Below are 14,098 nucleotides of genomic sequence, written 5' to 3'. Positions count from 1 at the left end.
TTTTTTAGCAAACTCCATGCGGGCTTTCATGTGTCTTGCACTGAGGAGAGGCTTCCGTCAGGCCACTCTGCCATAAAGCCCCGACTGGTGGGGGGCTGCAGTGATGGTTGACTTTCTACAACTTTCTCCCATCTCCTGACTGCATCTCTGGAGCTCAGCTACAGTCATCTTTGGGTTCTTCTGTACCTCTCTCACCAAGGCTCTTCTCCCCCGATAGCTCAGTTTGGCCGGACGGCCAGCTCTAGGAAGGGTTCTGGTCGTCCCAAACGTCTTCCATTTAAGGATTATGGAGGCCACTGTGCTCTTAGGAACCTTAAGTGCAGCAGAAATTTTTTTTGTAACCTTGGCCAGATCTGTGCCCTGCCACAATTCTGTCAGTTAGATTTTAGAGTTTTCAGCACCCACTGTGTAAATGTGGTGAACTATTGATGCTGTTGACAATGTGGTTCACCATCTTACGGAGATGATATTTTCTTTCTTCAGAGTTTGAGCCCCGGTGGCAGCAGAGCAGTGCTCCATCAGTCACGGTGAAGAGACGACTTCCAGGAGCTTCGCTCATCAACCCCGGAACCAAAAAGTACAGTGTCTCTCAGAAGCCTCTGACAGTATGCGCATTATTCTCATCTCTGTGAAAGCAAACCAGAAACTGTTCTTTTTGCAGAAAGCTGCAGGCGACTGGCGTAGCCTTCGATGATGTGGGTGAAGACTGATCCTGTGACAGCACACAGCTTATCCTCTGTGTTTCCATGTTGCTGCTGCTCACGCAACGAGGAACATTTTTTAATCTGTTAACATGACACTATGAAATCAATTTCTGTCTTAAATTACAGCTTGTATCATACCATTCATACTGAAATCAATGATTTTAAATGTAATTTTACTCTGTCAGTGCGACGAGTGTCTTAATTTCAGGCCTTCCTCATGAATAACCCTGTAACTTTTAACATGTGGTTGAATTAAATTTTAAATGGAAGTGAAATAAAGAACATGGACTATCAGCAAATTATTCTTGACCGTAAAGCAGCAAAGTTCATCAACACACTGTTCTTTAGCTGTGCTGACTATACTCAAGGACAGGGCCAGAGACTTAGTTTTCCATGGGACCCATCTCCAAGTGCTGTGGCCACTTTTCTTACACTTAAGCTATGTGATAACATGACTATGATCTACATATGACATTATCCTCTAGAGTCCTGAGCTTTGGAAACCCAAGCTGTGCGGTCCTCATATGAGGACGCAGGGACTCTAGAGGTTATGAGAAGACTGACATAATCCTCTGCGAGTGCATGATCCCACAAGTCATGACTGGTTTTCTGCCTACTCTTTTTTTAGGCATGAAAAAAGATTTTAATCTTTAGTTTGGAGTTGTCCCCTTTGGGAGTCATTTCATTTTGAAGTACTATTCATTAATAGCCTAATGAATGGGACAGCCAATTATGTGAAACTTTGAAAATGAGATTTAATTCTTGAAAAATACTTTAAATCCATTTCAACTACTTGGCCCTGTTGAACTGGTTCTCTTGGAGTCTTTGTGTCTTCTGAGTGTTTCTTGCCTTTCTATGTAGTCAACTTCAGATTCTTTTTTAAAATGTTTTTTTTTTTACGCATTTTTACACTTTATCTTGTGCAGTGAGTCACAGAGAAGTGGACAGAAAATGAGAGGAAGACCTGCAACAAATGTCAGTGGTCAGACTTGAACTCTGCATCTGGTTTGGTTGCCTCCTGTTACATTCTATAATGTAGTGGCATAATTGGAAATGCAGAACATATAATAATTCAGACAAATAGACAAGTGCCTAAAACGTTCACACAGGAGTGCATATAAGCCAGTTTTGAAGATTTGAGAATGTCACTGTTAAACAGTCATGTTCTGTGCTAAAGCAGCTGTTCCCAAACCAAACCATCTCGAAGCTGTCCTCTGTCACTACAGTAAAACCTGGGCTGGCTTTTAGCTGAAATCAGCAGTGTTTTGAATAAACATCTCAGTTTATTTTAAATATTATGCTGTAGATTTTCTATATATTCAATGTGGTTACTGTAGAAATGCACAAAATTTGTCATCGTTCTGTTTTGAGTGTTTTTTTTTCTACAGTTTTGATGATAGTGTGTTTCATTAGAAAAATGTGCTAGTGTTTTGCAGGTGGAGGAGAAAAGATTTTAGTAGCTGTGGTCAATGAATGCATTTTGACAACCAACCATCCATCCAATGCCCCGAGGAGTTCAGAAATAACTTTAATCATATGTGAGCTTCAATGTCATTGTCAGATGTTTTTTTGCAAATGAGAATCTGATGATGCTTCATATCCTCAAAAAGAATTATACATCCATAATAAGTATAGAATAAAGTTACTATTTGAAATATTATTTTTCTGGGATGCCGTTGCTGGTGACTTATGTTACCTCTAACATTGCTTGACTACATAATACTTTTGTCTGTAAATCATTACACTAATACCTCATTTTTCTTTTTTGCCATTTTAAAGAAATGTTCTGAGCTTTGATTTTATTATCATTGCATAAAAACCCAATTTAAACAAGAATTTTCAGTTCACCAAGTTGGTGCTATGGTCATAAATATGTTAGAGCTTTGTTTGGATGCTGGTATTAATTCAAATATTTCAGCAACTAACTTCCCTCTAGCTTTACATTCTCAGAGAGGACAGAACTAACAACCCAATTAAATTAGGTAAAATGCCCACCAGTACCATAATCACCAAAAATATGACTGCAATTAGCTGTGAGAAGGAGCAAAACAGTAATTATTCTGACATTACAAGTTACAACTCAGTTATCACGAAACTCATGAGTGAGAGCAGTTAAAACCACATGCCAACATTTAGACAGAGAAACATCCGTGTGTTGTTAAATGTGGATATGCCGCACATTTTGAATTCTTCAAATTCCATAAGAAATGTCTTGCAAATCACAAAAGGACCTGTACCCAGGTTAAAACAAGAGTATTCCGATGTGGGAGTATCACAGTGATGGTAGTGCAGTCATGTCAGGGGAAAGGTCGAGTTCACTTCAGTTTCACACCTTCACTGATAAAATACCACTGTGTCCAGTTCACAAAGGATCTGTTATAAACACAAAAGAGCTTGATAGAGGAGAGGTACTGTCCAGATGACACCATGCCATGTGCTGCAGATCCCCTCTGTATCTCTGACATCAAATGCAAAGAAAAGGCTGACAGCTCACACACATGTCCACACCTGGCACTTTACAAGGCGCACCTTACTAAATCCTCTGTTACTGCAAAGCAACTCACATGGTAATCTATAGCTGCATTGATATCCAAAATAATTCTTGTCACCACATAAAAATAGACTTTTACATTACCACTGGGAATCCACTTCACCACAGCATGGTCTCAAGGCAAGTTTAGTTTGGTACAGTAACAAGGGCCCACAAGGGTTACATGAGGCTCTCTGGCAAGGGGCATGTACAATCAATTCAACACAATTCTATGTTCAGTCAGTATGGGTAGCTTAGCCACTGCATCCATCAGCCGTCTGGTGAGATGCATTCTGCAAAAAGTGAATATGGAAACATTCCAGGACAAAGTCCTCAGTCAAAGTGCTCCTGCTGCTGTGCCGCTACCTGTGGGTCATGCAGTCTCAGGTCCTCCTGGGATGAGGAATTAGAGGCTGAAATACCAAACTAGTGGTCCTGTCTTCCATGGTGCAGAGAGTTTTGGTCCTTCTCAGGGTTAAATCAGCAGCTCTGTTCCCCTCCAGTCCTCAGAGCCCAGACAGATGTCACTCTCCTTGTCTCTCTGATCAGCAAGCGGCTCACTCTCAGCAGAGAGTGTCTGTGCTGAAGGAGAGCTGCACCTGCCACACACACACACACACACACACACACACACACACACACACACAATCTTGTGATATGGGTTGCAAAAACAAAAAAAAATCAAGCAAACCTGATGCAACCAACAATTTTACAGATCAAAGTTAACCAAGTAAACAAAGCGTAAGGCACACACATCCAAAAAACCTGACCCGGTTCCTAGGCCACAAAGCAAACTGAGGCAAAAAACAGACATAAGAGCCATACATTGCATTAGGCCCCCAGCAATTTTAATATTAAAGCAGCAACGTTTTGATCAAGTAAACATCTTTGTCAGGGATTGTCAACTGGCATCACAAAGAGGAACACACACATAGATACAAACTGATGCATCACTCAGGTTGATCTGATGCTAATCTGAATACTAACAGTGAATCTCTTATCAAGGAGGACCAGTCAGAACAGTGCTAATCTACACTGTCTGATTCAAGGAGTAAGGGAAGCCAATATGGGTGGAACATAAAAAAAAGAGAACAAAGTATATTAGAAGATTCTACAGAATAGGCCTATAGTTAGTATAATACATGAACAATTTATTCATATGAAACAAATCAAATGGATCATCCATAAGTAGTTATCATAAAGCTACTGTGAAGCTAAAGCAAAATGTAAATATGGTACGATACAAAAGGATTGATGTTGAGGTCTAGTGAAAAGCTGCTACTGGCCCATACTAGGAGCTACAGTCAGGACATAGCCTCTGGCCTGCCACCATTACTTACTTCCAATATGACTCTTTGTCTCCTGCCATTTCAGCTTCTTTTAGTAACAAAATATTTACTGCTTTTTCAAGTGTTTCATTAGCAGATTTTCAGGAGCATGAAGTATTTTTCTTTTTTTTCATTCAGAAAACTTATTACTGTAATTGAAATGTCCTTTTTCTTGCCATCCTAATCCTAACAGTGCAGGGAAAAACTACTGTCAAACAGCATCAACTTTAAAATGGCATCTTTAAAATGTAGTACTGGCACTCAGTCCAATGAGTTAGCTAATGGCTAGAGGTGGTTAAGTGACTGTAGCTTCATAAAGAGGTAAAACTAATTAGTTGGCTGGATTATGATTCACACTTCGCACTTGCATTGTGCAGTTCAGATATAAAAAACAAACTCAATCAGGCATCACTGCCTTCTGTAGGACTGTAGCTACATAATTGGGGATCTGATGCCTTTCAGTGTTTGTGCTGGCAATTTGAACTGATAAAAATGGGTAAGATTTATACAGCTACTTTCAAGGCTGCCATTTTTATTCCTGAAAGAGATCAAAGGCCCAATTTGAGAGAGGCCCAGGTATTTACCCAGGTATTATAAAGTGTACAGAACATCACAGTAGTGCAACTGACAAGTGGAGAAATTTTTGTTGGAAAAACTGAACTTGGGTTTTTACAACTCCTAAGAAAAAATCCAGTTTTTCCAGCACTGTCTATATGTTCAGCCAGAATAATTGGTTGAGTAGTGACATTTTGTTTCTCTTCTCTACAGAAAAACTGGATGAGGTGAGACAGTGTTTGGTCTTTATGACATTTAAAAATGTTCTGATAAATACAAATAAGAAACCGCAGATATGATCCACTCACCCTTTCCTCTTCAAAGCTGATCAGTCCTTCATCATCATCGCTTTCCAGCTCCTCCGGCGCCTCGCTGATCAGCGCACTGAGCTCTGTGTTGGCCGGCCGCGACTTCAGCAGGTTGAGGATATGTTGCAGTGGGGACTGTCCACCACCAGGGGGCGATACCTCCTGCTGCTCCAGGTTGTCACTCTGCTTCTTAGCAAAGTTGACAAACACCTGAGCAGAAAAAGAAAGTGATTTATTGATTCCATGTTCCTTTATAAAAGTCTGCATGTAGCTGAGCCAGAGCGGTACACACTGACTCACGTTGTCCAGAGTGGTCTGACTGACAGAGTAGTCCTCGATGCCCCGCACCTCCGCCATCTTACTGAAGACCTGAGCCAGAGAGATCCGCTCAGACTTCAGCTGGTACTGGACCTTAGTGTGGTGACGTTCCTGTAAACATGACAACAGGTGGCTTTGGATATTGGCTTATAATGGTTGTGTGCCCCTAAATATTAATGTACTTTATTAGTGTAGTTAAGTTCCACTGTCCCTGTGGATTCCTTTTAACTTCATCCATCCATTGACTATACCACTTATTCCTGAATAGGGTTGCAGGGCACTGAGACCAATCCCAGCTGACACTGGGCAAGAGGCGGGATAGACCCTGGATAGGTCGCCAGTCTATCACAGGGCTGACATGTTGACAAACAACCATGCTCATGCCTCATACGGGCAGTCAACCTGAGCTGCATGTCTTTGGACTGTGGGAAGATGCTGGTGTACCCAGAATATGGAATAGTCAGGGGATATTTATGGTTACTTCAGTCTTGCCTAAATACTTGGTACTTAGTGAATTGGTTGCCTATAAATATGATTTGACTCTGAGGAGACAAAATTAGTGCTTGTAAGAACAAGTATATGACAATGTAATTTTCCATTTTTATCACAATATATAGGACATTACTCAGCTAAGTGATGGTGGTAGGGACTGGTAAGTATTTACTGAAGGGGAGTGCAAGAATAGTTGGTGTCTGGTCGATCTAGGTGGGCTTCTCTGGGTGAGCTCAGGGCTGACTGTTAAACCCAGTCTAGCCTTGGCTCGAAACAAAGTTGATGACAGTGATGAGACTGGACCAAAAGGCTGAAGCTGTGGGCTGTAAAACCAAAACATTGTACATTAGGAGGCTAAAGAGCTCAGAGCACCTGCAGAGTTGGTGATGGTTTTCGAGTGGTTTGTTTCCATTACTAAACACATGTATAATCTGTTACTAATAAGGTCTATTGTTAATATGACAATATTCAGTATAGCCACATTAGGACACCAAAATTTGACCTGTTACAATACACCTTAGCGTGTACTAGGGCTGTCACCTTGTCCAAAAAATACATTCGACACGAAATTCGTTCAAATCAATTCAAAAGTTACCAAAAAACTGGCAGTACCTCTGGCTGCTTTGGTTGAGTTATGTGCTGTGGGGGCGCATTGAAAGCTACATGATGTATTTAGAACATACATTTCGACCCATCGGTCTTTGTCAGAGCAAGTAAGCTGCAGGGGTAGGACAATCAGGCGAGGCTGTAGAACAGATGCTGCCCCACTCGTATGTGGCAGCATTAACTTCGGTGCCTCACCTGCATACCAAGATTGCAGATGAGTCCTCATGTGTGTTGTTGTACTGGAGTAGGCACTGTGTCATTATTGTCCAATCAGCACAACTTTGCTTGCTACTATCCCACATTTTGTACTTGCAAACATAATGTTACTAGCTCACTTTACTGAGAAGTCAACAGGACAGTGGTCAAGCTGACAGTGAATTTTAACAATGTCCTCTGCTGGACCACAAGGCAAATGACATCAAACGTCCTGTCGTACTTATTGACATAGTGTACATTGTTGGATTTGAACAGGTCATTATGGTTCAGTTGTTTTAACCACTTTTAAACAAATGTTTGTGTACAGACATAAACAATTTCCACTATAACCCACTTTAAACTAAACTGAACTAAATGCCTGTGACCAAATGGGGGTTGTTTTTCAATGACCTACCTTCAGCACAGCCTCAGGGAAGTTTCTGTTGAAGAATCGAACCACCTCCTTCACATTGGAGCTGCTCTTAGTCCTCACTGTGATCATGTAGCCATCTCCAAACCTGAAACATAATCATAAAAACATGCTTGCCAAAGTGTGCTTTTTAAACATACCAAAGAATAAATAGTTTTTCCAAAAACTAAACAATCCCTGGAACCAACCGTGGTGGCATTTGAACAGGTCCTTTAGAAGTTACTGGAGTTAATTTATGCAAATATTCAGTGATATAGGTATATCTAATACCTATAGCATAGGTATTAGATATACCTATGCTATATACAAATAGGATATGTGGTGTATTGTGACATTTGACTGGGGTCTACTGTATCTAAATTTGTGAATATTAGCTTATACACCCCGTCCGCTTTAACCATTCAAAACCAAATTTCAGCTGGTGAGTGAGACATGTGGGATCATGGCACCTAAATTTCAGAATGCGATTTGTAGCCAATTATGATTTGTAAACATTTAAACCATTTGGCACCTGATAGGTACAGTGTCTCAGACAGTGCAAAGAGGCTCAGTGCACTTAACACTGTTACAATAGCTTAAACCAATTTTCATTTATGAGTGTGTATTTAAAATGGACAATAACAACACAATTAAAAAACCTATACACATGATTTGTCAAAAGCCAATGGGTGTGGCCGTGACAAACAAGTACCACTTGCCGGTTTTCTGCTTCAGGAGACAATCTACAGCGCTAATTGACCCACACCTTAAAACAGATTTTTCCACTTTTACACAGTGATATTATTACTTTTACTTAAGCTAAGGATGTGAATATTTCCTCTACTACTGGTGCTAACATGCAAACTAACAATATAACACATTATAGTTATATGCTGCATACAGAGCTTTAATTCAATTCAAGGAGCAAACAGTTAAGTTAAAAGGGCATTTAAAAGTACATGAAGGTATGGTTTCAGTATCAAAAGACATACAACAGGCCTGAATTTACTTTCTTATCTTAATAGTTGTGTTTTCATAAAAGGTTATCTTCAGCTTGTTTATACATTGTTACAGATATTGTCCTTTTGGTTGGTAGTAAAAAGGTCTAGTGCAAGAAAAAGTGTTATATAAATGCAGTCGATTTACCAGAGAATGAATGTCAGCTGTTAATATCAAACTCTGTTAAAAATGATGGAGATTAGATCACATCTATAAATGACAAGGGGAAGGTGGAATCCTCCTGACCTGTTCTTGAGGTGCTGGATGCTGCCCAGGCATTTAAACCTGCCGTTCACCATGATTCCCAGTCTCGTGCACAAAGCCTCACATTCCTCCATGCTGCAGAGGACCACATGTAATATTGTAATAACTATACAAAAAGAGGTTAAAAGTAGCCACAAAAGTAAGAAGTATTCCAGCAAAATACCACTGCATGTGAGAACCAAGGTACCTCACCTGTGTGACGTCAGCACCACAGAGCGCCCAGTCTTGATAATGTCCAGGATCAGGTTCCAGAGGAATCTACGAGCCTTTGGATCCATCCCAGTGGTGGGCTCATCCTGAAACAAAAAACAAACAAACAAACAAAAGTTTGCTTCAAAAGTCTAAGTTTGCTTTTTGCCTTCATGTTGCTGTTGGTCCAAGTTTTTAGGATGTGCATGCGCTATGTTTTGTTTTGTCTCATCCAGAAACGACCCACAAAACAGAGTTCAGAAACCTACAGGGTAACTAGCTACAATACCGTATTTATACTTGACTCTCATTACAGTTCCTGTTAGCCTTCCGCTGTGTGCACATGAAACTGAGTTGTCCACTAGTTCACAGTTATTATAGCTTTTTACTTTCCAAAGTACCAAAGTCAGATCTGGAAACATGGTTACATTTCTAAGAGATTAAAAGAGAAGTCAGGCTGAAAATTGAGCACACCTGAAATGGTGGCAATAATCCCCCAATCTGTTGTTGCATAATCTGCAGTGGATAATCGGAGTAATAATTTCACAAATTGCCTTCATTTTCTTTTCCAAATAAGTTTGACTAATTTAGAGGTTTATTTTCAGCTTGTTGGATGGTGTGACTGCTCATGTTTCTTGCCCTGTCAGACTTCCATTTTTCTGATCTTTCTACTTCTACTTCCCTCTGTAACACCTGATGCTGACTGGGAACACATATTGGGTTCTCACACTCAGTCCTATCATTAAATGATTCTACTGTGACCCAGTAGATTATTTTTTTGACTGTGTTTTTATTAATAGTATTGGGCTTTAATAAGCAATGTATCGTGAAATGCCTGTTCAGTTGCTCCTAGTTTCAAGTGGCAATTTCTGTTTGTGAACTGACAGTCAGCTGTACCAGTCTAGGGCTCCAGTTGTGCTGTGACATAACTCCCCAACCTTTGACCCCCTACTCTTCAACCAGGTCTCTATGGTCTCTGGACCTCAATCAAAACTTAAAACCAAGGGTGATTGAGTTTTGTGGCCCTCAAGCTCTAGAACAACCTCCCTCTGAACATTAGATCACTCAGCAATATGGACTGTTTTGATTGACTTGATTGACTTCAGTGATTAAATAACTTAGCTAAAACAACTAGAAGCAATAATGTGAAAGAATATGCTAAGATACTGTGGTGACAGTATCCTCTTCTGTTCATCCTCTAATGGGAACATATATAGAAAATTTAACTTTTACTCACTTTACATTTAATTTTAGTACTAATGCCAACTCAGAATGTACTGCACATTTGCAGCATGAAACACATCCATTCAAACTTCTTACCAGGAAGATGAGAGAAGGGTATCCAATCAGAGCGATGGCAGTAGAAAGCTTGCGCTTGTTTCCTCCACTGTAAGTGCCAGCAGGCTTGTCTGCATACTTTGCCAACTCCAGCTTTTCTAAAGCCCACTGTACCAGCTAAAGAAGGGTTACAGGGTAATGTCAGTATATGGTGCAGATTCATTTGTTCAAGGTTAGGAGGGGACAGACGTAAAGAAGGATGAAGATTTCACAGATGTTTGAAGCTGTTCAAAGACTAAGACTTGGTTTTAAGGTTAAGATTAAAATAAGGTTGATGTGATGTCTACACAGGAGGTGTAGCATGAGCAGCCGCAGTAACTTCAGTGCCCCGTATCTACCTATGATGCATTCAGGCACAGTACTGAGTTGTTGTTGTTCAGCTGTATTTTGGAAGAACAGACAGCTGGACTGATTAAAACACATTTAAGAACAGAAAAATCAAAGAAGAAGCTCCATTCCATCAGACGTGTGAGACAGATGACTGAACAATGCAGCAAAACCACTTGCTGTGTAGACACACCATTAGGTTTGGGGTTGGGATTAGGCATTAAATTGTGATGATTATGGTCACAGACTAAGTAATGAATTATGTCAATTAGGGTACTCAAGTACAGAAAGAGAATTGTGTGTGTGCCTGGCATTGCTCACATTGTGGGGACTTGACTTTCCTTGTGGGAAGGAAAATGCTGGTCCCCACTATGCACTGTAAATCAGTGAATTTTAAAGCTTAGTGTGAAGTCGGGGTTGGGTTAAGGTTAGGATTAGGTTATGGTTAGACATGCAGTGGTTATGGGTAAAGTTACGGTTAGTCTTCTGGAAATGAATGTAAGTCAATGTATAGTCCATATGTGAACACAAATTTGTGTGTTTGTGGCCTGGTACTACTAATGTTGGAGGTTAGGGTTAGCTTCATAGTCGCTATGGTTAAGGTAAGGTTAAGTCTCCAGGAAATGTATGTAAAGGCCCCATGTGTAATGAAAACAAATGTGTGTATTTGAGGCCTACCCTCTCCTGGTCCTTCCAGGGAATCCCACGAAGGCGAGTGTAAAGCTCCAGATGTTCCTTGGCTGTCAGGTCATCAAAGAGGGCATCAAACTGCGGACAGTAGCCGATACACTGCTGCACATGTAGCAGGTCCTTTAGGATACTGCACACACACAGTAACACACACAGTAAGGAACATCATTAAATGCTTGCTATCACTGTGACTTTGAGGGACTGTTAAGCCATTAAATTAGTTGTTAGGTCAAGAGACACAGCAAAATTTCTGATTAGAAACAAGGCACTCAGTGTTAACGATAGAAAAGTAAGAGACAAGGTATTATCAATATAAACAATCTAATTATAATAATACAAATCAAACCAACATTGCACATTGGTATGTTGAGTAGTTACAGTTAGGAGCAGGAAGGAAGGACCTGTGATAACACTCAAGTCATGCAATTGGGGTGAAGCTAATGCCACAACTGTGTCAAAGAAGGTCCTCAAGAGTGTTCCCTGAAGTCCAAACTAACTTAGCCTCCTCAGCAGGTCCAGTCTGCTCTGGCCTTTTCTGTAAAGTGCCTCAGTGTTGATCGACCAGTCCATTTTATTGTTGAAGTGAACACCCAGGTGCCTGTAAGAGTCCACTCTGTCAATGTCCATTCCCTGGATGTTCACGGGTGTCAAAGGGAGGTTTCTGAGCCTGCTGAAATCCACCAATCTGGTCTGGAGGTAGTTCGGTGGTTCTGCAGACTCAAGTCCAGAAAGTCCTGGATCAGTTCTCTGTACTCCTTTGTCACCCTCACCTGTGATGAGGCCGGCGATCATGGAGTCATCTAAGAACTTTTGCCTGCAGTGTGCAGGGTGAAGAGGTACGGTGCCAAAGCAGTTCCCCGCATGGACACCCACACACTACTCAGTTTACAAGTTTTCCACCAGACATTGGAACCTGGCTGCAGGGATTTGCTTCCATTCAGCCATGAGCGTATTAGTGAGGTTCAACACTGATACTGGCCGACAAGGCATTGGGAAGCTTCCCAGTGTTGGGAAGCTTTTTGAAAGCCTAACTTAACAGCTGCCAATTATTTCACACCAAAAGAAGTTGAACTACAGTAAAGTTACCCTAGGGAGAAATCTAGTTTGCTTAACTAAGCTACTTAAAGCTTCATGCTTCTTTGTAAAAAATGATTAAATTGACAATATTTATAACAAAATACAAAAAAGTCACTTGCCAGGGAAAATGCCACTTAGTTGAGTTTATTATCTGAAACCTAAACCAGTCCTAAATAAGACAATCCCATCTGGGCCTTTCACAAGTACAACACTGCAAGGAATGAAATATTTATCTTGTAAACATCTGGATTTTGTATTATCTGAATACAAGTAAACAGTAAAGAACAAATATTTAACTTGCACCTTTTTGTAACATTTGACTTGTGTTTTCTCAAACATTGTAAAGGTTAACTTTACATGAGAATGTTTGAGAAAACGTATTGTGGTGTTTGGGGGCAGAGGAGCACCTGGTGGGACTGCAATAATGCCAGAGGAGTCAGACTGTTGGTGGGGTCTCTCATAATGCCTCACTGGGTGGGCTGTAAACAGTTTGGGGTTTTGGCAGGGTTTGTGTCATCTTTCTGTTCAGTGTTGAGCGTGTTGCTGTTTGCAGCTTGTTTTATAATAAAAGAGCATCGCTTCAGAGCCCAGAAAAAGGCAACTCTGGCTCCAGCCTGTTCTTCCCCCAGCCTGACTTTACAATATTGGTTCTCCAAAGAATGAAAAAGGTATATAAATGATTCATTGACATTTTCTTTTTTGTTTGATTCCTCTGATGACAATTTATATATTATAAGTTCCACCTACATTATGTGAACTTTTGTGAGGAATACGTGAAATTCATTGTGAAATTTGATGACAGGTGTATCCGTTTTCTGGATGTGAAAATACAAAAAGTGGGGAACCAAGCGGATACTGATCTTTATCAAAAACCAACTCATTGGAATACAATATTATGGGGAGATAGTCTTCACCCATATTCCCTCATTAAAGGATTACATTTTAGTTAATTCCATAGAACTAAAAGGATCTGCAGTGCAGATGAATGAACCAAGTACATGCGAATGATAATCATTTTCTCAGCAGAGAATTTAAAAAGGGGTGGATGGAGGCAGTTAGGAGTTGTTTTGATAACATCTCTCAAACACAAAGCTTACACCTGCAAAACATTCTCAAATGAAGTAGTGTGTTAACTATTCTAATGTAGAAACAGAGTTTCGTAAAATTATTTACAAACATTGGTATATTGTAAAATCTGATCTGAAAATGGCACCTTTCTTCAAATCTCCACCTAAACTGATATTCAGAAGACCTTGTAATATACGTGACATGTTGGTTAAATCGCAATTGCCCATTTCATCAGCTCCCTTTTCTCTCCCCATTCTTAAAGATGGCAATCTATAAGTGTGGTACTATAATAACATGTTTGTATTGTGATGTGGTGAGTGGGTGAAAATATGTGTGTACAAGCTGTGATGTTTCACTGTTGTCTTTGTGCTGATTAGTCTGGGTGTGCTGTCACACCTGACATCAGTTTGAATGAGTCTATACACTGTGTGCACAATTATTAGGCAAGTTGTATTTTTGAGGATTAATTTTGTTATTGCACAACTACAGTGCTCTTGGTCAATCCAAAATGTTAACAAACCCTCAAACCTGAACATTTAAGTAGTAAAAGTGAAGTTTTGGCTTTCTTAAGAGAATATCTACATGTACACCATTATTAGGCAACTATTAGTGTGCAGAATTATCATGCAACTAAATAAAAAAACAAAGATTTTCCCATCTCACTTATTTATTTTCACCTGTTAAAGTGAGAATAATAAACA

General features: G+C 40.2%; 2 protein-coding genes across 3 annotated transcripts in view; one reads left to right on the top strand and one right to left on the bottom strand.

Moving 5' to 3' along the window:
* Positions 1-1,113, top strand: part of paxx (PAXX non-homologous end joining factor) — a 7,870-nt gene extending 6,757 nt beyond the window's left edge. The window contains exons 6-7 of the mRNA XM_020599229.1: positions 484-577; positions 662-1,113. Of these exons, the coding sequence (XP_020454885.1) occupies positions 484-577; positions 662-710 (143 nt within the window). The 3' untranslated portion in view covers positions 711-1,113. The remainder of the gene's footprint in view (positions 1-483; positions 578-661) is intronic.
* A 1,096-nt stretch (positions 1,114-2,209) lies between these two features.
* Positions 2,210-14,098, bottom strand: part of abca2 (ATP-binding cassette, sub-family A (ABC1), member 2) — a 136,441-nt gene continuing 124,552 nt past the window's right edge. For both annotated transcript variants that reach the window (XM_020599227.1, XM_020599228.1), the window contains 8 exons: positions 11,241-11,382; positions 10,218-10,352; positions 8,901-9,004; positions 8,691-8,783; positions 7,452-7,554; positions 5,726-5,854; positions 5,426-5,635; positions 2,210-3,833 (listed from right to left, as the gene is read on the bottom strand). In XM_020599227.1, the coding sequence (XP_020454883.1) occupies positions 3,798-3,833; positions 5,426-5,635; positions 5,726-5,854; positions 7,452-7,554; positions 8,691-8,783; positions 8,901-9,004; positions 10,218-10,352; positions 11,241-11,382 (952 nt within the window). In that variant the 3' untranslated portion in view covers positions 2,210-3,797. The remainder of the gene's footprint in view (positions 3,834-5,425; positions 5,636-5,725; positions 5,855-7,451; positions 7,555-8,690; positions 8,784-8,900; positions 9,005-10,217; positions 10,353-11,240; positions 11,383-14,098) is intronic.

The sequence above is a fragment of the Monopterus albus genome, unplaced genomic scaffold (assembly GCF_001952655.1).
Source record: "Monopterus albus unplaced genomic scaffold, M_albus_1.0 scaffold40.1, whole genome shotgun sequence".
Classification (NCBI taxonomy): Eukaryota; Metazoa; Chordata; class Actinopteri; order Synbranchiformes; family Synbranchidae; genus Monopterus; species Monopterus albus.
Note: the sequence above shows the minus strand (reverse complement) of the source record. Positions and strands in the feature narration are given on the sequence as shown.